The 23,216-nt window shown below is 45.8% G+C and overlaps 1 protein-coding gene across 1 annotated transcript in view; it reads right to left on the bottom strand.

Annotated features, from left to right (window-relative positions):
• The window catches only part of SPTBN2 (spectrin beta, non-erythrocytic 2), a 1,201,559-nt gene that overhangs the window by 582,970 nt on the left and 595,373 nt on the right, over positions 1-23,216 (bottom strand). Inside the window, exon 15 of the mRNA XM_030217767.1 lies at positions 20,319-21,075. Within this exon, the coding sequence (XP_030073627.1) occupies positions 20,319-21,075 (757 nt within the window). The remainder of the gene's footprint in view (positions 1-20,318; positions 21,076-23,216) is intronic.

Here is a 23,216-nt window from a genome sequence, read left to right as displayed (position 1 = left end):
ACCAAGGATGGCTCTTCGTTTTTTTTTTTTAACTTTACCCGCCTCCATCGCCGGAATCCAAGCGTCACTAAAAGCGCTCCTCCTCTCCCGAGTCTCCCCGACGTCTCTAGCAGAACGCAGCAGAACTGGAGCTCTTCCTGATTAATTCATTCTCAGTGTCCCGCCCTCGAGGGCGGGACACTGAGAATGAACGAATCAGGAAGAGCTCCAGTTCTGCTAGAGATGTCGGGGGGACTCGGGAGAGGAGGAGCGCTTTCAGTGACGCTCGGATTCCGGCGAGGCGGCGACGGAGGGTAAAGTTAAAAGGAAAATAAAGATCCTTGCGGCGGGAAGAGGTTGACTGAGGCGCGCCGCGCGGGGCCCCCCTAAGCGCGGGGCCCTATGCGGCCGCCTCGGTCGCCTCGGCTTAAGACCGGCCCTGAAGACCCATACCAAAAAATTCAAGTATGTTACGTTAATGCCAGATCCTTGGTAAACAAAACAACAATAGTAACAGACTGGATCATGTCAGAAAAACTTGATCTACTCTTCATCACTGAAACCTGGATCCGTGATAAAGAGGACCCTATAATCCTAAACCTATGCCCTCCAGATTACAAAATCACTCACTGGACCAGAAAGAAAAAGAGAGATGTGGAGGCATAGCACTAATATATCGATCCCATTTTACCATCGAAACAACCCAAATCGAAATAGCCTCAATCAAAATCCACCACAAACCCCTGCTCGACCACCTAAATTGCACACTGTTTTACAGACCACCATGAAATTGGAACGAAAGCCAGTCAATCTTCATGGACTTCATTTCAAATACTTGTATATCCAACACCAATATACTAGTATTAGGAGACATTAACCTACACCTAGAAGGGGGTCACGTGGTGTGATGCAGGAGAGAAGACGCGTCTGAGCGGAGCTCCTGCCAGTCCCCCTCATCTAATGCTCTAATCGACCCAAAAAGGGAAAAGAGGGTGCTCTCTGTGCAAGCGGAAAGCATTGCAGAGTTCGAGCATACAGCGGACGGAACGTCCGAGGAGCAAGAGGTTGAAATGACTGCAAAAGCACCACGGAAGGAGAGAGAAAAGCCTAAAGCAGCAGAGCCCAAGATGGCGGCTGGGCAACAATCACCAAGTTCAAGCGTATGCTCGGTGTGGACTGCGGAAATAACCGCGGAGGTCACGGCGGCGGTGGAGGCGGCTCTCGACAAGAAATTACAGGCAATTTTTGATCGTGCTGAATCGGCGCATGAGCTCCTGGATGGATTTCACTTTGATCTGGATAATCTGCAGCAGAGGCTCAGTGACTTAGAAGACCGCGTGCTAGAATCAGACCGACCGGCGGAAGCCATGCAGAAACGTGTGGTGGAGTTAGAAAATAAATTGGATGACCTGGAGAACAGATCCAGGCGTAATAACCTGCGTCTGATAGGCCTGCCAGAACATCTGAAAGAAACGGAGTTAGGAGGCCTATTGGAGAACTGGCTCCCAAAATCGCTGAAGCTGAATAATCTGCCAGGGCCGCTGAGGATTAAAAGGACCCATAGGCTGGGGCCGAAAAGATCCGGAGCCACGAGGCCACGTGCAGTGATCATAAAAATACTACATTATGGACATAAGCAGGCGATTCTACAAGCGATACGAGCCGGAGGTGAACTTCGTTATGAAGATCAAAGAGTGCTCTGCTTTCAAGATTACTCAGCACGTGTGGCGGCAGCACAGAAGGCATTCGCGCCAGTGTGCACGATGCTGCATCAGAAAAAGCTCCGGTTCGCCTTGATGTACCCTGCAAAGTTGCGGATTTACCATGATGGAGCAGAAAAGTACTTTGTTACAGCGGAGGCAGCTACAGATTTTGTGCAAGGACTGACTCCAGAATCAAACACCTGACTTTCCCTCCTGCAGAGCTAGCAAAGGCAGGATACGAAGGACTTTGGGGAAAAACTGGAAAGAAACGATCAGTAGGACTGGAAATGTAAGGTCAATTATGCTGGTTGAATGGGGAGTATAAATGTGAGTATGAGGAGAGGATGTTGAGGTAACATGAATGTAGGGAAGGACAGTTTGATACACGGAATGTGTGAGTAACAAATGAACATATCTTGGAGGGAGGGGGGAGACACCTATGCTTGCTAAAAAGTCACTACTCTCTACAAATGGGTTGAGGGAAAAGTCTTTTGATGGGGACTGGGAACACCAATACATGATGAGTTCTCTTAGAGAACTTAAAGAAAGGGGAGTAGGTATAGAGGGGGATAGAGGGGGGGATTGGGGGGGGGAAGGGAGGATGCCTCAATATGCAACATGTAAGAAGGGGAGGGAGAAGGGAGAGCAGATCTGGATTTGTGGAAGATAGATGGGAGGGGTGTAGGCTGGGGCACTGCTCCCGATATTTTAGAAGGGAACGAGCATTTAAACCACTGCCTGCAGGATATGGTTAAATTAGTGTCTTGGAATGTGAGGGGGATTTCCTCCCCAATAAAGCGGAATAAGATCCTGCAATCCTTAAATAGGCAAAGCACATATTGCTATGCTGCAGGAGACGCATCTTACGGCGGCAGAGCATAAGAAGCTATGTAGATGGTGGGTGGAAGATTATGTGGAGAGTCCTGCACCTAATAAAAAGGCGGGGGTCATTATCTTATTTCGTAAGGGGCTGCATATGGTTAAAAAACGGATGATCACAGACCCACTAGGTAGATATGTTCTCCTAGAGGTGCATGTGAATAATCACCCTTTATTACTAGTTAATGTGTACGCGCCAAACCAATATGATAAGAGGTTCTTCCAAAATATAGTGAGGCTGGTGCATTCTTTTGAAAAGATCCCAATAATTATGGGGGGGGGGGGATTTTAATGCAGTTTATGACCCGTTATGGGACAGTACGGGCGCCTCTAGAGTGGGACCTGTGAATTTGCAGCGGGGTGTACCGCGAGTATGTGCACTGTTGGATCTGGTGGATACATGGCAGTTGTTTCACCCAGGGGAAAGAGACTACACCCACCTCTCCAGGGCTCATGACACTTTATCCCGCATCGATTATATACTGGTATCGGCGGACAGTGTGGCTACGCTCTCACAGGCAGAGATCGGCCCAACTCAGGTGTCGGATAATGCGTTGACATGGGTGACCCTATCCTGGGGAAGGGATGGGGGTCAGGAAGCACGGTGGAGATTCCCCAGGGAACTGTATTATGATGAACAATTTGCTCATTATATACAGACTCAATGGAAGGACTACACAGAATTCAACGAAGCAAGTTATCAAGAAGATCCGGTGCTGTTTTGGGAAGCGGCAAAGGCGGTGTTGAGGGGCTCCATCATATCCTTCTACTCTCATAAGAAAAAGGCACGGGACGCGGAGCTGCTTCGGTTAGGGAAGTTAGTAGAGAAGACGCGCCAGAGGTTTGGGTATAAACCAACGGCCTTGAATAAGTCAAGGTTGTTGGAGGCACAGAGCTCGTTGAACCAGTTAATACATGCTAAGTATCAAAAATCAAATCAGTATTATCGATTTCAGCTATATAAACACGCCAATAAGCAAGGGAAATTGCTGGCAATGCTGGTGAAACAGGTGGGAGGGTCACGTTATGTATCGCAAGTTAAGGATGATCAGGGGAATTTTTTTCATACACCAGAAGGTGTGAATGGGGTATTTAAGCAGTTTTATGAAGAATTGTACTCTCCGCCGGAAGACCAAGGTCTCGAGGCGGAGTGGTATCTGTCTGGCCAACAATTCCCCAAAGTTACAGATAAACAGCGAGAGGAGCTTAACAAGGTAATAACTGAAGACGAGGTGAATTGGTGTATACGAGATAGCCCCTTACATAAGTCTCCGGGTGTGGATGGGCTAACATCAGAATTGTATAAACTCCTTGCAGCAGAAATTGTACCTTGTCTAACGGTGGTGTTTAATCAACATGTTAAGTGTGGGACATTACCAGATACACTGAGGAAGGCTCAAATAGTAGTGCTGTTAAAGCCGGGCCGAGACCCTCTTCAGGCTAGTTCGTACAGGCCTATCTCCTTGCTCCCTTACGAAACAAAGCTGTTAGCAAAAATCCTAGCAAATAGGTTGGCAAGAATACTGCCAAAGCTGATAGATGAGGCCCAGGTAGGTTTTGTCAGAGATAGGTCGGTCACCCGCAACATGCGGCGAATTCTGGCGGCATTGGAGAGTTTACATTATCAAAAGACCCCAGCCTTGATAATCAGCTTTGATGCCCAAAAGGCGTTTGATCGCGTTCATTGGGATTTTATGTTTGCTACTTTGCGAGCTTATGGAAGAGAGGGATTTTTTCTGGAGGCACTTAAGGCCCTATACCAGGACCCAATGGCAGAGATATGGGTGAATGGGATGACATCAGGGACATTTAAGATAGCTCGAGGAACAAGGCAGGGATGTCCTCTCTCGCCACTTCTTTTTGTGTTGGTATTAGATCCTCTTATATGAGAAATTCAACAGACGGGAGAAGTGAAGGGAGTCCAGATCGGTAAGGAGCAGTTTAAGATATCTGCCTTCGCCGATGATTTGTTAGTAGTGGTCCAGGACCCTCAGGAATCCCTCCCAACACTATTAAGCCTGTTTGCAGAGTTTGGGGACTTTTCAGGATTTCGCCTGAACCTGGACAAGTCTGAGGTCATGACAATTAACTTAGAGGAGAGGCAGTGGAAAAGACTGAACTGCAAATTTAAGAGAGCCCGAGAAGCATTCACATACCTGGGGATTCAGCTTACGGGAGACCCTGCGCGGCTTTACAGTACCAACATAAGGCACTTAATGGAGCTCACTAAGGACATTCTGGGGAGGTGGGAGGGATTGCCATTATCGTTGATGGGCCGTATTTCCTTATTTAATATGATGTTATTCCCTAAATGGCTTTATTTCCTACAAACCTTACCCTTATACCTCAAACGGCGAGATAAGTACATAAGTAGTGCCATACTGGGAAAGACCAAAGGTCCATCTAGCCCAGCATCCTGTCACCGACAGTGGCCAATCCAGGTCAAGGGCACCTGGCACGCTCCCCAAACGTAAAAACATTCCAGACAAGTTATTAAAAATGCGGAATTTTTCCAAGTCCATTTAATAGCGGTCTATGGACTTGTCCTTTAGGAATCTATCTAACCCCTTTTTAAACTCCGTCAAGCTAACCGCCCGTACCACGTTCTCCGGCAACGAATTCCAGAGTCTAATTACACGTTGGGTGAAGAAAAATTTTCTCCGATTCGTTTTAAATTTACCACACTGTAGCTTCAACTCATGCCCTCTAGTCCTAGTATTTTTGGATAGCGTGAACAGTCGCTTCACATCCACCCGATCCATTCCACTCATTATTTTATACACTTCTATCATATCTCCCCTCAGCCGTCTCTTCTCCAAGCTGAAAAGCCCTAGCCTTCTCAGCCTCTCTTCATAGGAAAGTCGTCCCATCCCCACTATCATTTTCGTCGCCCTTCGCTGTACCTTTTCCAATTCTACTATATCTTTTTTGAGATACGGAGACCAGTACTGAACACAATACTCCAGGTGCGGTCGCACCATGGAGCGATACAACGGCATTATAACATCCGCACACCTGGACTCCATACCCTTCCTAATAACACCCAACATTCTATTCACTTTCCTAGCCGCAGCAGCACACTGAGCAGAAGGTTTCAGCGTATCATCGACGACGACACCCAGATCCCTTTCTTGATCCGTAACTCCTAACGCGGAACCTTGCAAGACGTAGCTATAATTCGGGTTCCTCTTACCCACATGCATCACTTTGCACTTGTCAACATTGAACTTCATCTGCCACTTGCACGCCCATTCTCCCAGTCTCGCAAGGTCCTCCTGTAATCGTTCACATTCCTCCTGCGACTTGACGACCCTGAATAATTTTGTGTCATCGGCGAATTTAATTACCTCACTAGTTATTCCCATCTCTAGGTCATTTATAAATACATTAAAAAGCAACGGACCCAGCACAGACCCCTGCGGGACCCCACTAACTACCCTCCTCCACTGAGAATACTGGCCACGCAATCCTACTCTCTGCTTCCTATCTTTCAACCAGTTCTTAATCCATAATAATACCCTACCTCTAAAGGTTCTGCAAAGCATAGTTTCCAAATTTTTCTGGGCAAAAAAACGGCCTCAGTTAAGTTACAAAAGCCTTGTGGGCAACTGGAGAGATGGAGGTCTGGGTGTTCCGGATATCAAGCTCTATAATAGGGCGTGTTTATTGCGCCACTTGGGAGACTGGATCCAACAGACAGAGGCATACACCCCGCTGCAAATGGAGGCAGCCCTTTGTAGTCCTTTGCATTTGCATTACGTATTACATGCTACATGGAAAGATCTACCAATACATTTGAGAAGTAATGTCCTGGTACGACCCATGAAGGAGGTATGGAAGGACTTAGCGCGAATATGGGCCTTTGATTATCGTTATAGTAGACTGCTGCCATTAAAGGGGAATGGCAGGTTCTCTCCAGGAATGGGAAATTCGGGTATGAGAGTATGGGAGGAGCGGGGTATAATGTGCCTGCAAGACATACTGGAGCCCAGCGGTGAAATTAAATCATTGGGGGAACTTCAGATTGAAGCCTCTGATTGGGGGGAGAGATTTGCCTATGAACAAGTAAGACATTATATAGCATCACTGCCTAGGGCTCCCTTGAGGGTGGATTTAAAGTTAAAGCTGGATGAGCTAATTGAAATGGTGACAGAGGAGCCCATTTCGATATCGCTCTTGCACAAAAGGCAATCCAAGATATGTCAGCAACGAGATTTAGAACAAGTAGCGAATCGATGGTCGACAGATGCAAGGATAAAATTCACTACACAGGATTTGCTGAAAGGCCTGAGGGGGGTTCAGCAATGGGTACAGAGTGCAGAACTCCGGGAGTGTCAGGTGAGAGTGATTTATCGGGCATACACATCCCAACAGCGGTTGTACAACATGGGCTTCCTAGAGTCTGCTCAGTGTAAGAGATGTGGGGCAGAATCTAATAATTGTTATCATGCTTTTTGGGAATGCTCTGCCATAACTGCCTTTTGGACTAGAGTGAGCAGGTATATAGGGGGATTGGTGGGGCACCCAATACGACAACAACCGGAGTGTATACTAGTGGGGTGCAGGGCACCTGTAGAGGGAGGATTGGCACATCAGAATGCACTGGCCCATAAGGCTTTCCTTGTGGGGAAAAAATGTATATTAGTTTACTGGACACGAGACAGCCCCCCTTCATTTTGGCATTGGCGCAATCGTTTTCATGTGTTGCTGCTAATGCAGCTCCAGGACTCTTTGCGTAGCCCTAAGGCCCAGCGTAGCTTTTATCTCATTTGGAAAGGATACATCAATTCTTTGGCACCTAAAATTCAGAGCCATATTCTTAACAAGCTTGGAGGTTTCACAGAGTCTCCTGAAGCAGGCAGTGGTAGATAGAGGGGCATGCCAGATCTCCCATTAGAAGATTGGGGGAATTAATGAAGAGGCGGTAGGGGTTAGGGAGGGGGGGTGGGAGGGGATACTCATTAAGGATGGGATGTCTTTATAATAAAGGTAAGGGATGAGGAACAGCATGTTGGGGGGAGGGTCACCAGAGTCCAGGCCCTTCTTGCCCCTTTGTTGAGGGAAGCTTGATATTCCTTGGGTGGAAGAGTCATTTTAGATGAGGAAGTGTGTTGGTTGGTTGTATCACTAGAGTTGGGGGGGGGAGTTAAAAGGGAGGGGAAGGTTTTATTGGAGGAGTTTTGGTGGGGGGGGTATGGAAAGACAAGCTGATCTTGGAGATCGAAGAGATCTACCTATATGCAGAGATTCCAAGGAAGATCACTTTGTTAAAATCCCCCACAAGGATGATTGTTGAACTATATCAAACCTGAGAGAAGGGAGATATATGTTTAAGCTTAGATAGGGATAATGGACCTTGAAGGTCTTAGGAGGCTCCTGCGTGTCGGAGTCTTGGTCCAGTGGCACGGGGAAAAAGGAGTTCTTGTCAAATTGGTATTAATAAATAAACCTGGTTGGAAAGAACATTAATATTAGGGTGGGGACAAAAGTTAAAAGACTAATGAAGATGTATAATATTTGACATTTATTGCAGTTATTGTTCATTGACTGATTGTACACGTTCTGTTTACATGCACTATAATGTATGTGCTTCATTAATAAAAATTGTTGAAGTAAACCTACACCTAGAAGACCCAAACTCTACCAACGCACGAGAATGCAAGGACTTCCTTCACTTATGGGATCTTAAATGGCCACACATGCAAACAACCCATATAAAAGGACACACACTTGATCTCATCTCACACAAACTGTCCACAGACCAGAACCTAATAATAACAGAAACTAAATGGACAGAAATACCATGGACTGACCATTACAAACTAAATCTATCCCTAAAATGGCGAGAACACATAACCCACAGTACAAGAGGCCAAATAGACCCAGAAACATTCTGGCAACAGATATACAATAACGGCTGGACAACTCAAACAGGCTCTATATACTACCTCTCAAAATGAGATAAAAGTTGTAGAAGCATATTAGACAAAATAGCACCATTACGAACAAGAACTCACGCAGACATAACTCAATACCATGGTTCAATGAAGAACTGAAAAAATTAAAAACACAGTCCAGGAAACTCGAACGCGCATGGAAAAAAATAAAAAAATGAACACACACTCAATGCATGGAAACAAATACAAAGAAAATGCAAATACACAATAAGGCAGACCAAAAGGTCATACTATAAAACTAAAATAGGGCCGGACTACAAAGACATGAATAAACTATACCAACTCGTGAACAAACTACTAGACATAACTCCGGCCACCAAAACCAATACTGATATCCCATCTGCAAACAATCTTGCTAAATACTTCAACGAAAAAATTGCAAACCTACACCAAACTCTACCTCAGGACAACACGGATACCGAAAACGTCATCGATGGTTTGGACCCAACCCCTGGTGAATACCCAGCGGACCGAACCTGGTCAAACCGCTCTCCTCACCGCCGATACAGTAACTCAGGCGATTAATAGGTTCTCCAACACTCACTGTCAATTGGATACCTGCTCCAGTTACCTAATAAAATCTGCCCCCCACCGCTTCATAGCAGACCTCACATCCCACTAAAACTACATGCTTCAACAAGGTCTCTTCCCTAAGGAAAAAGGCAACATCCTACTCACCCCTATCCCAAAAGACACCAAGAAATAAACGAATGAGATCACCAACTACCGCCCAGTAGCATCTATACTACTACTACTACTACTTATCATTTCTAAAGTGCTACTAGACGTATGCAGCGCTGTACACTTGAACATGAAGAGACAGTCCCTGCTCGACAGAGCTTACAATCTAATTAGGACAGACAAACAGGACAAACAAGAGATAAGGGAATATTAAAGTGAGGATGATAAAAAAGGGTTCTGAACAAGTGAATAAGGGTTAGGAGTTAAAAGCTGCATCAAAAAGGTGGGCTTTTAGCTTAGATTTGAAGACGGCCAGAGATGGAGCTTGACGTACCGGCTCAGGAAGTCTATTCCAGGCATACGGTGCAGCAAGATAAAAGGAATGGAGTCTGGAGTTAGCAGTGGAGGAGAAGGGTGCAGATAATTTACCCAGTGAACGGAGTTCCCGGGGAGGAATGTAGGGAGAGATGAGAGTGGAGAGATACTGAGGAGCTGCAGAGTGAATGCACTTATAGGTCAATAAGAGGAGTTTGAACTGTATGCGGAAATGGATAGGAAGCCAGTGAAGTGACTTGAGGAGAGGGCTAATATGAGCATAACGACACTGGCGGAATATTAGTAGTGCAGCAGAATTTTGAACAGATTGAAGAGGAGAGAGATGGCTAAGTGGGAGACCTGTGAGAAGCAAGTTGCAATAGTCTAAGCGAGAGGTGATGAGAATGTGGATGAGGGTTCTGGTAGTGTGCTCAGAAAGGAAAGGGCGAATTTTGATGATATTATAGAGAAAAACGACAGGTTTTAGCAGTCTGCTGAATATGTGCAGAGAAGGAGAGGGAAAAGTCGAAGATGACCCCAAGGTTATGAGCTGATGAGACAGGAAGGATGAGATTGTTATCCACAGAAATAGAGAATAGGGGAGGAGGAGAGGTTGGTTTAGGGGGAAAGATGAGAAGCTCAGTCTTGGTCATATTTAGTTTCAGATGGCGCTGAGACATCCAGGCAGCAGTGTCAGTCAGGCAGGCAGGCTGATACTTTGGCCTGGATTTCAGCTGAGATTTCTGGTGTGGAGAGGTAGATCTGGGAGTCATCAGCATAAAGATGATACTGAAAACCATGGGATGAGATCAGAGTACCAAGAGAAGAAGTATAGATGGAGAAAAGAAGAGGTCCCAGGACGGATCCCTGAGGTACACCAACTGACAGTGGGATAGAAGTAGAGGAGGATCCACTAGAGTATACACTAAAGTTACGCTGGGAGAGATAAGAAGAAAACCAGGAAAGAACAGAGCCCTGAAATCCAAGTGAGGACAGCGTATCAAGGAGTAGGCTGTGATCAACAGTGTCAAAAGCAGCAGATAGATCGAGAAGGATGAGGATAGAACAGAGACCTTTGGATCTGGCCAGGAACAGATCATTGGAGACTTTAGCAAGCGCTGTTTCAGTTGAATGAAGGGGGCAAAAGCCAGATTGAAGTGGATCAAGAATAGCATGAGAAGAAAGAAAGTCAAGGCAACGGCGGTGAACAGCACGTTCATGTATCTTGGATAGGAAAGGGAGGAGGGAGATGGGGCAATAGTTGGAAGGACAGGTAGGGTCCAATGAAGGTTTTTTAAGGAGTGGTGTGACTACAACATGTTTGAAGGCATCAGGAACAGTCGCAGTGGACAGTGAAAGATTGAGGATATGACAGATAAAAGGGATGACAGTAGGAGAGATAGTGTTAAGTAGATGGGTGGGAATAGGATCAGAGGAACAGGTAGTTAGTTTTGAGGAGGAAAGAAGATGTGTAGTTTCCTCTTCAGTGATTTCAGAAAAGGAAGAAAAGGATGCAGGGGTTGGAGGGTTGAGAGAATGGACTAAGGGAAGGAGAGTTAGAGGTGACCTGGTAGTCAAATTAATGGAATGCATGGTAACCAAACAACTTAATGATTACATAAACAAATTCACAATACTACACGAATCACAATCAGGATTTCGCCCTTACATAGCACCGAAGCAGTATTAATTACTCTCCTAACTAAATTCAAGCAGGAAATAGTAACAGGTAAAAGCATACTTCTCCTCCAATTCGACATGTCTAGTGCGTTCGACATGGTCAACCATAAAATACTACTAAGACTCCTAGATTACTTCGGGATTGGTGGAAACACACTTAAATGGATTAAGGGTTTCCTAACCACTAGAACGTATCAAGTGAAATCAAGCTCAACCATATCATCACCATGGAAAGCAGACTGCGGAGTACCACAAGGATCACCATTATCACCGATCCTTTTCAACCTTATGATGACCCCACTAGCCAAGTCCTTATCCACCCAAGGCCTTAACCCATTCATCTACGCAGACGATGTCACAATATACAGTGGGGGAAATAAGTATTTGATCCCTTGCTGATTTTGTAAGTTTGCCCACTGACAAAGACATGAGCAGCCCATAATTGAAGGGTAGGTTATTGGTAACAGTGAGAGATAGCACATCACAAATTAAATCCGGAAAATCACATTGTGGAAAGTATATGAATTTATTTGCATTCTGCAGAGGGAAATAAGTATTTGATCCCCCACCAACCAGTAAGAGATCTGGCCCCTACAGACCAGGTAGATGCTCAAAATCAACTCGTTACCTGCATGACAGACAGCTGTCGGCAATGGTCACCTGTATGAAAGACACCTGTCCACAGACTCAGTGAATCAGTCAGACTCTAACCTCTACAAAATGGCCAAGAGCAAGGAGCTGTCTAAGGATGTCAGGGACAAGATCATACACCTGCACAAGGCTGGAATGGGCTACAAAACCATCAGTAAGACGCTGAGCGAGAAGGAGACAACTGTTGGTGCCATAGTAAGAAAATGGAAGAAGTACAAAATGACTGTCAATCGACAAAGATCTGGAGCTCCACGCAAAATCTCACCTCGTGGGGGTATCCTTGATCATGAGGAAGGTTAGAAATCAGCCTACAACTACAAGGGGGGAACTTGTCAATGATCTCAAGGCAGCTGGGACCACTGTCACCACGAAAACCATTGGTAACACATTACGACATAACGGATTGCAATCCTGCAGTGCCCGCAAGGTCCCCCTGCTCCGGAAGGCACATGTGACGGCCCGTCTGAAGTTTGCCAGTGAACACCTGGATGATGCCGAGAGTGATTGGGAGAAGGTGCTGTGGTCAGATGAGACAAAAATTGAGCTCTTTGGCATGAACTCAACTCGCCGTGTTTGGAGGAAGAGAAATGCTGCCTATGATCCAAAGAACACCGTCCCCACTGTCAAGCATGGAGGTGGAAATGTTATGTTTTGGGGGTGTTTCTCTGCTAAGGGCACAGGACTACTTCACCGCATCAATGGGAGAATGGATGGGGCCATGTACCGTACAATTCTGAGTGACAACCTCCTTCCCTCCGCCAGGGCCTTAAAAATGGGTCGTGGCTGGGTCTTCCAGCACGACAATGACCCAAAACATACAGCCAAGGCAACAAAGGAGTGGCTCAGGAAGAAGCACATTAGGGTCATGGAGTGGCCTAGCCAGTCACCAGACCTTAATCCCATTGAAAACTTATGGAGGGAGCTGAAGCTGCGAGTTGCCAAGCGACAGCCCAGAACTCTTAATGATTTAGAGATGATCTGCAAAGAGGAGTGGACCAAAATTCCTCCTGACATGTGTGCAAACCTCATCATCAACTACAGAAGACGTCTGACCGCTGTGCTTGCCAACAAGGGTTTTGCCACCAAGTATTAGGTCTTGTTTGCCAGAGGGATCAAATACTTATTTCCCTCTGCAGAATGCAAATAAATTCATATACTTTCCACAATGTGATTTTCCGGATTTAATTTGTGATGTGCTATCTCTCACTGTTACCAATAACCTACCCTTCAATTATGGGCTGCTCATGTCTTTGTCAGTGGGCAAACTTACAAAATCAGCAAGGGATCAAATACTTATTTCCCCCACTGTACATCCCTTACAAACACGATCTGGCAGAAATCACCAACAAAATCAAGCTCAGCTTGAACATCATGGACTCATGGGCAAATGCATTCCAATTAAAACTCAACACAGAAAAAACACAGTCTCACCATCTCATCCCAATACAACACATATAAACCCACAAACATAAACACCCCAGGATACACCCTTCCTATCTCAGATAGCCTGAAAATTCTCGGTGTTACAATCGACCGGAACCTCTCACTAGAGAACCAAGCGAAATCCACAATAAAGAAAATGTTTCACTCAATGTGGAAACTCAAACGCGCGAAACCATTCTTCCCGAGGGAAATATTCCGCAACTTGATACAATCAATGGTATCAAGCCACGCAGACTACGGCAATGGAATTTATGCGGGATGCAAAGAACAAATCATAAAGAAACTTCAGACCACTCAAAACACAGCAGCCAGGCTTATATTTGGAAAAACGCGGTTTGAAAGCGCCAAACCCCTCCAAGAAAAACTGCACTGGCTCCCAATCAAAGAACGTATTGCTTTCAAAATCTGCACCCTGGTTCATAAAATTATTTACTGCGAAGCCCCGGGATTCATGACAGACCTCAGAGACCTGCCAACCAGAAACACAAAAGGATCAGCTCGAACATACCTAAAGCTCCACTACCCAAGCTGCAAAGGAATCAAATACAAATCAACTTATGCATCCAGCTTTTCCTATTTAAGCGCACAACTATGGAATGCACTAACAAAAGTCGTAAAAACAACGTATGACCACCTAAATTTCCGGAAATCACTAAAAAATAACCTGTTCAAAAAGGCATACCCCACCGACCCAACATAAAAGCCTAAATATCTGCAACACAACGAAACCAAAGCTCATAATGGACATAACTTAACTCTTCCTCTCTAAGATCCCCTAATGTATCTGTCACACATGAACCTTATTCTACCACAACATCACCTTGTATTTGTTCATACCGGAATTGGTGAATGCAGATAAGGTACTATGCAAGCCACATTGAGCCTGCAAATAGGTGGGAAAGTGTGGGATACAAATGTAACAAATAAATAAATAAAGGTGGTTATTGATCAGTGCTCTTTGCCCGATATGCTTAACACAGCTGAAATCATTGTTCTTTTGAAACCAGGAAAGGACACAGAAAGATCGAAATCTTATCGTCTGATATCTTTATTAAATTATGAAGCTGTTTTTGGCTAAAATTTAAGCTAATAGATTATCTAGGGTGTTAACTTCTCTAATAGCTGAACCACAGGTGGGGGTTCATCAGTGGACAGGTAATCTCTAAAAATATGAGAATACTGGCGGTCTTGAAATCTGTACAATTTGGAGGTGGCTTCTCACTAATCATTAGCTTTAAGGCCAAAAAGGCCTTTGAGAGAGTTGAGTGGGGGTTCCTCTATGGAGCAATTAGGTCCTATGGAGCGAGAGGATTTTTTTCTTAGAGCTGTAGAGACATAAGTACATAAGTATTGCCATACTAGGACAGACCAAAGGTCCATCAAGCCCAGCATCCTGTTTCCAACAGTGGCCAATCCAGGTCACAAATACCTGGCATGATCCCAAAAAAGTACAAAACATTTTATACTGCTTATCCCAGAAATAGTGGATTTTCCCCAAGTCCAATTTTAATAATGGTCTATGGACTTTTCCTTTAGGAAGACGTCCAAACTAGAGAGCTGCACGGGAACGGGGTTTGCGGGAATCCTGCGGAACCCGCAGGATTCCCGCAGGGACGGAAGCAGTTCTGCGGGGTTCCTTCGAGGACAGAAACAGTTCCTGTGGGGTTCCCGCGGGGATGGAAGCAGTTCTGTGGGGTTCCCGCGTGGATGGAAGCAGTTCTGCGGGGTTCCCGTGGAAGTGGAAGCTACTCCTGCACCAGCCTCTCATCTACCGAGTACCAAGTTCTTTGAGTGCTGTCTCCTCCTCCTCTTCATCCTTGCTTTAACAGCACAAATGTGGAAAGTCTTCCATTAAGGAGGTGGTAGAGACACAAATGATGATGGAATTCAAAAAGGCGTGGGATGAACACAGAGGATCTCTAATTAGAAAATGAAAGTTATAAAAAACCTAACCTTAAATGGCTGCATGTGTGTGGATGTGTGAAGTAATGCTTAGATGGCGACTGACTGTGATTAACTAGGGCCAATACCTTGTATGGTCTGTGTCTAATATATGGAAGTCTGGTTTAGGATGGGCTGGAAAGGGCTTAGACAGCAACTTCAGTGGCTGGAACATAAGGACAGTTCTGGACAGATTTTTACGATCTGTGTCCCACAAATGAGAAGACGCATAGACTGGAGTGGGCTTCAACGACAACTCCAGCAGTTGGAACATAAGGATAGGGCCAGATAGACTTCTATGGTCTATGTTCCAGAAACACAAAAGAAAGACCATAATCAAGTATATAATATCACACTCGTTGAGTTAATCATGAATTGATAATGAGTGTGACTATTGGGCAGACTGGATGGACCATTCAGGTCTTTATTTGCTGTCACTTACTATGTTACAATTAATCCTCTTTGCTCCCGGGCTGATGAGCAGACCTCAGCTCTGACACAGGCAAGAGCATGAGATGTCACCTGACCTACTGGCGCGTGCATGTGGTGACCTCTCAGCGCACAGTGCCAGTAAATCAGAGACAAATCTTACAGGTGCACACCAGAGTGTTCCAAGTTTCAGCTTCCATTCCTTCCTTGCCTACAGTGCTGTGGCTCAAATCCTAAAAGAGACTGAGGGAGCTGACTGGAATTTTCTTTTATGTACCATTAAATTCTTACAGTGATGTGTGGGGATGGGTTAAATTCTTGCGGGGATGGGTTGGGATGGGTTACATTTTTGCGGGGATGGATGGGTAAGATTCCAGTGGGGACGGGTGGGGACGGGTAAGAGTCCAGCAGGGACGGGCGGGGATGGGTAAGATTTCTGTCCCCGTGCAACTCTCTAGTCCAAACCTTTTTAAAACTCTGCTAAGCTAACCGCCTTTACCACATTCTCTGGCAACGAATTCCAGAGTTTAATTACACGTTGAGTGAAGAAAAAATTTCTCCGATTCATTTTACATTTACTACTTTGTAGCTTCATTGCATGCCCCCTAGTCCTAGTATTTTTGGAAAGCGTAAACAGATGCTTCATGCCTACCCGTTTAACTCCACTAATCATTTTATAGACCTCTATCATATCTCCCATCAGTCGCCTTTTCTCCAAGCTGAAGAGCTCTAGCCGCTCTAGCCTTTCCTCATAGGGAAGTCATCCCATCCTCTTTATCATTTTCGTCGTCCTTCTCTGCACCTTTTCTAATTCCATTATATCTTTTTTGAGATGCGGCAACCAGAATTGAACACAATATTCAAGATGCAGTCACACCATGGAACGATGCAAAGGCATTATAATGTCCTCATTTGTGCCAGAGCCGGGGTTGGGAGGCAGGGCTGGGGAGGTGAGGATAGTGCTGGGCAGACTTATACGGTCTGTGCCTGTGCCAGAGCCGGTGGTTGGGAGGTGGGGCTGGTGGTTGGGAGGCGGGGATAGTGCGGGGCAGACTTATACGGTCTGTGCCCTGAAGAGCATAGGTACAAATCAAAGTAGGGTATACACAAAAAGCAGCAAATATGAGTTATCTTGTTGGGCAGACTGGATGGACTGTGCAGGTCTTTTTCTGCCGTCATCTACTATGTTACTATGTTACTATGTTTTCCATTACTTTCCTAATAATACCTAACATTCTACAGACCTTGTACTGAAACCCTGCGGCAAAGGTTTGGGTGAATGGAATATTATCCAATTACTTTTTTGATTCAGAAGGGAACTAAACAGGGCTGTCCCTTGTCCTCTTTACTTTTTGCTTTAACTCTAGACCCCCTTATCAGTGTGCTGCTGCGGCTAAGAAAGCGAATAGAATGTTGGGTATTATCAGGAAAGGTATGGAAAACAGGTGTGAGGATGTTATAATGCCGTTGTATCGCTCCATGGTGCGACCGCACCTTGAGTATTGTGTTCAATTCTGGTCGCCGCATCTCAAGAAAGATATAGTAGTATTGGAAAAGGTGCAGCGAAGGGCGACTAAAATGATAGCGGGGATGGGACGACTTCCCTATGAAGAAAGACTAAGGAGGCTAGGGCTATACAGCTTGGAGAAGAGACGGCTAAGGGGAGACATGATAGAGGTATATAAAATAATGAGTGGAGTGGAACAGGTGGATGTGAAGCGTCTGTTCACGCTTTCCAAAAATACTAGGACTAGGGGGCATGCGATGAAACTACAGTGTAGTAAATTTAAAACAAATCGGAGAAAATTTTTCTTCACCCAACGTGTAATTAAACTCTAGAATTCGTTGCCGGAGAAAGTGGTGAAGGCGGTTAGCTTAGCAGAGTTTAAAAAGGGGTTGGACGGTTTCCTAAAGGACAAGTCCATAAACCGCTACTAAACGGACTTGGAAAACTCCAAAATTCCAGGAATAACATGTATAGAATGTTTGTACGTTTGGGAAGCTTGCCAGGTGCCCTTGGCCTGGATTGGCCACTGTCGTGGACAGGATGCTGGGCTCGATGGACCCTTGGTCTTTTCCCAGTATGGCATTACTTATGTACTTATGTACTTATAATCCAGTCCAATCCAGAAATTAAGTGATTTCAGTCAGGCCAACAAAGATTTTAAAATCGCTGCCTTTGCCAATGATATACACTTGTTTATCTTACTGATCCGGGTTCCTCTCTCCCTACCCTTCTAGAAAGCTTCCGTGAATATGGAGACTTCTCTGGGTTTCAACGAACTATACAAAGTCTGAGGCATAGGGGTGGCCAAATTCACTGCGGAGAGACTGGGGAGCATCCTTCTCACTGCACTGGGCAAATGGCTTGTTTAGGTATTTTGTTAACTATGGGCATCGCTTCCTTATATAGACTAAATGATAACAAGTTGCTTAGATACAAAAATGCAATTGGAATATTGGCACAGCTTGCCTTTGATTCTGATAGGCAGAATTTGGCTATATCGTATGGTAATTTTCCCGTTTTGGTTGTATTCCACCAGTCTCTTCCCCTTTGTCTTCTTCATAGGGACAAAAGTTCCTTGCAGAGGCTTTTGGTGAAATTTTGCTGGGGAGGCCAGAAACCTTTTGGGGAATTGGAGGCCGGAAGGGCTCGGAATACCAGATATTAAATTGTATAATCAAGCCTGTCTTTTATGATACTAAAGGGCTTGGATCTTAGATACCAGCCAGTTTACTGATCTAAATTTTGAAAGGACTTACTTTCACCCCTAACACCTTAATTATCTTTTACATGCAAAACTTCCTAAGGGGCCCTTTTACTAAGCTGCATAAGGGTTTACGCACACCCAATGCGTGCCAAAATGGAGTTACCGCCCGGCTACCACGTGGCTCTTGCGGTAATTTCATTTTTGGTGCCCATCCAATACACGCATCCGAAATAATTTTTATTTTTGGACGTGCATAGGTCATTACCGCCCGGTTACCGCGTGAGACTTTACCGCTAGGTCAATGGCTGGCAGTAAGATCTCAGACCCAAAATGCACGAACGCTAATTTTGATTTTGTTGCACATCCATTTTCAGCAAAAAATTAAAAAAGGCATTTTTTTTACAGGTGCACTGAAAAATGGAGTTACGCGTGCCCAAAACACATGCCTACACTAGTGCAGTCCATTTTTCAGTACACTTTAGTAAAAGGACCCCTAATTTACCAGCTCCAGTGAGGAAAAGTGTTTTATTGAGACTTCTTTGGTACATGTGGAGAGAACTGCTTAGTGTTTGGTGTCAGGACCCCACTTGTACTGTTTTTTTACCACTGATAGGAAATGCAGATTTCTCGTTGGAATTGGACAATGTAGTTTGTAGCCCTGGTGCAGCTGGATGGCACACCTGTCCATAAGCTTTGCAGATCAGTATACTTACTTGCAATTAGCTCATTATTTGATCCCTATGCCATTGCAAAGTTTATCTTGAAGATTTGGAACCCAGCTCCATGAGTTTTTGGAGAGGGATGCTTTAGGTCAAGTCTCAATTCATTGGTTTCATAAGAAACTAACCATCAATTTCCCAAAGACTGGACACCAGTGTTGGAAGCATGGTCCAAGGACGCCCATCTTGTTTCAATAATACAGGATGCCCTGCCCCTTCACAGGGACATCCTTAGAGATGGTCGTCCCTGTTTGATTATGCCCCTCAATGCCTCTGTATTGCTCCACAGTATGACCACCCCTTGAGTACTGGTCACCACATCTCAAAAAAGTTATAATGGAATTAGAAAAGTTACATAGATGATAAAGGAGATGGCACCCATATGAGGAGAGGCTAAAGAGGTTAGGACTATTCAGCTAAGGGAAGATATGATAGAGATCTATAAAATAATGAGCAGAATGGAACAGTTAAATACACAGATCATCCACTTATTCTTTCAAAAACAACAAGGCTAGGAGACACATAATGAAGTTACTAAGTAGTACATTTAAAGGGTCATGGATTTGATATATCGCTTTTCTGAGGGTACAACCAAAGCGGTTTACAAATATTATATGCAGGTACATTTTTTTCTGTCCCTACAATCTAACCCTCCTGTTTACTAAGCCAAGCGGCAATGCGGCATTAGTGTACAGCAGTCGCTAGCGCAGCTTAGTAAACAAAGGGGTAAGTTTGTACCAGAGGCAATGGAGGGTTAAGTGACTTGCCCAGGGTCACAAGAAGCTGCAGTGAGAATTGAACCCAGTTCCCCAGGTTCTCAGCCCACTACACTAACCATTAGGCTACTCCTCCAAATAGGAGAGAATATTTTTTCACTCAGCACATAATTAAGTTCTGGAATTTGTTGCCAGAAGATATGGTAAAAAGCTGTTAGTATAATTGGGTTTAAAAAGGATTAGACAAATTCCTGTGAAAAAAGTCCATAAACAATTATTAAGATGGAGGACTTGGGGAAATCCACTCCTTATCCCTGCATGGAATCTATTTAACATTTCAGATCTTGTCAGGTACCTGTGTTCTGGACTGGTCATTGCTGGAAACAGTATACCAGGCTTGATTGGCCTTTGATCTGACCAAGTATAGAAATTCTTATGTTCTTGTGTCCTTTACACAGTGAAACAAATTACAACCTAAGCATCCCCTCACCAACTTCCCATGGCCTACCCTCACCTGATTATTGAGAAAGCCTTCCACCTGCCGGCTGTCCCTCAGGAACACTTGGAAACTGTAAGCTTGAGAGAGTAGTGCATGTCTATTCTCCCACATCTGGCCCAGCTCCTTCCAACCCGTGTCCAGGGCCTGAAGCCGCTGCTGCAGGAACATGTGCTGGGCATCCGCCTGGCCCTGGGTCACCTCTTCACCCATGACCCGCATGCGTTGGTAGTCCTTTTTGTAGTGATCAATCTCCTTCCGGATACCTTCATGCTGACTAAGCAGCTTCTCAGCCTCAGGTAGAGTGGCAGGCACATCTTCTGAGGCAACTGCTGTCTGGGTGCGGGACAGCCAGGACTGAAAGCCATCCAGGTCCCGCAGAAAGCCCTGTAGCTTGCTGGCCTCACCCAAAGACTCTTCACGGGCTCTCATAGCACCCTTTAATTCTTCCCAGACACTGCTGATATCTGCTAGTTGGCCCAAAATAGCAGTGGACTGCTCTGGGTGCTCTACTGCCAGGTTCTCTGCTTCCTTCTCCAGGTCATGAATCTTGCCCTGGATTGCTTCCAGGTCCCGCTCCATGCCAGCCAGCTTACGCTGTAGGGCCATCACACCAGCCAAGTCATTGCCCAAGCCCTGGGTAGACTCAATGATCTTGGTCTTCTCCTTCATCCAGCACTTGGTCTCATTACACTCTAGATGGTAGTTTTGGATATTCAGGGCTGAATTCAGTGCATCCTTCTTCTCATCAGCTAGATGTCGGAATTGGTCCCACCTGCAAAAAAAAAACAAAAAAAAAAAAAAAGGAGAAATTTAAAACCATAAGTTCACTAGAGCTGGGACTCTTAGTTGATAGAGAAGGGATGCCACTTAGTAGGATATATATCACATGCCAAAAATAACTCAATTTTATCTGATAAAGCAGTGACCAGTAGTCAGAGAGTTCCTTTGTTCTCATTTTAAATATTCTGCTGACAATCTGTATAACTGTGCACCAGTCTTACTTTAGTGGCTTACCTAATATTGCCTTTCCCTACCTGCCTTATGGTGGTTGCTCATCTGACACCGAAATGCTCCCATGGCTTTCTGTAATCATTAATTTGGCACTAAGTTGTTCCTGTACAGCTTTCTACAGTCACTTTCCTATCACTGACCTTGGCCTGTGAGATTCACATACACCATGTGATATTATGATCACATCCTGGTATCATACTATTTCACCATGATCTGTGTTTTCTATCCTGCATGGCTCTCCCTTTGACACTCAACACCATCCAAAATAAGGAAGGAAACAACCTCTATGAAAATCCAAAGAGCAGCTACACATGGTCACAAACAAATTCTGTACATAAACACATAAAATTATCCTATATAATAATTCTCACCACCAACGTTCTGATGTGTCTGCCTGTGTCCGTGGTGCCTTCGGAGTTGCTGAGCTAGGCTCCATAGCCAGGCTGACGTCACTCACAGCTGATTCCCAGGCAGCTGAGCTAGGCTCCTTAGACAGGCTGACGTCACTCACAGCTGATTCCCAGGCAGGGGGAGGAGTAGGGAAACACGCGGAGCAAGTGGCAGGGAGCAGCGCATCAATCAACGACCCTCCTCTCCCCTGCCCCCCCTCCAACCACCCATGTGCTGTGACCCTCCTCTCCCCCTGCCCCCCCTGCAGCCAACCATGTCCAGCGACACTACTCTCCCCCTGCCCCCCTCCAGCCACCCATGTCCAACGACCCTGCTCTCTCACCTGCCTTCATCCACCCAGGTTGTGTAAACAATTCTTTGGGTCAGGCAGGAAAGATCCACAGTCCTGCCTGCCCGATGCTGGCACTGGTGTTGGCGTTTCCCCGCTGCCGGATCGCTGTTCAAAATGGCCACCAATACTTACAAGGACGGCCTCCAAGACTTCAGCGGAAGTCTCACGAGTCCACCATTGGAAGTCTCGGCGGCCATTTTGAACAGCGATCCGGCAGCGGGGGAGCATCAGCGCCAGCAGCAGGCGGGCAGGACCGGGGATCTTTCCTGCCGGCCCCAAAGAATTGGTTACACAACTTGGGTGGATGAAGGAGGGGCAGGTGAGAGAGCAGGGTCGTTGGACATGGGTGGCTGGAGGGGGGCAGGGGGAGAGTAGGGTCGCTGGACATGGGTGGCTGCAAGGGGGGAAGGGGGAGAGGAGGGTCGCAGGACATGGGTGGCTGGAGGGTGGCAGGGGAGAGGAGGGTCCCAGGACATGGGTGGCTGGAGGGGGGCAGGGGAGAGGAGGTGGGGTGGAAGGGGGGCCTCAGACCATAAAGGGAGGGGGGAGGGGCACTCACTCACTCACTCTCTGTCTCTCACATACTCTCTCTATGACACACTCTCTGTCTATCACACTCTCCATCTTTCACACACACACTCTTTCAAACATACACTCCAAGGAAAACCTTGCTAGTGCCTGTTTCATTTCTGACAGAAACGGGCCTTTTTTACTAGTATACATATAAAGCGAATGCTACATACCTGTAGAAGGTATTCTCCGAGGACAGCAGGCTGATTGTTCTCACTGATGGGTGACGTCCACGGCAGCCCCTCCAATCGGAACACTTTCTAGCAAAGTCCTTTGCTAGTCCTCGCGCGCCGATGCGCACCGTGAATGCGCGGCCGTCTTCCCGCCCAAACCGGCTCGTGCCGGCCAGTCTCATATGTAGCAAGACAAAGAGAAGGGAAGACACAACTCCAAAGGGGAGGCGGGCGGGTTTGTGAGAACAATCAGCCTGCTGTCCTCGGAGAATACCTTCTACAGGTATGTAGCATTCGCTTTCTCCGAGGACAAGCAGGCTGCTTGTTCTCACTGATGGGGTATCCCTAGCCCCCAGGCTCACTCAAAACAACAACCATGGTCAATTGGGCCTCGCAACGGCGAGGACATAACTGAGA

The sequence above is a fragment of the Microcaecilia unicolor genome, chromosome 11 (genome assembly GCF_901765095.1).
Source record: "Microcaecilia unicolor chromosome 11, aMicUni1.1, whole genome shotgun sequence".
Classification (NCBI taxonomy): Eukaryota; Metazoa; Chordata; class Amphibia; order Gymnophiona; family Siphonopidae; genus Microcaecilia; species Microcaecilia unicolor.
This window is presented reverse-complemented; position numbering and strand designations above follow the sequence as displayed.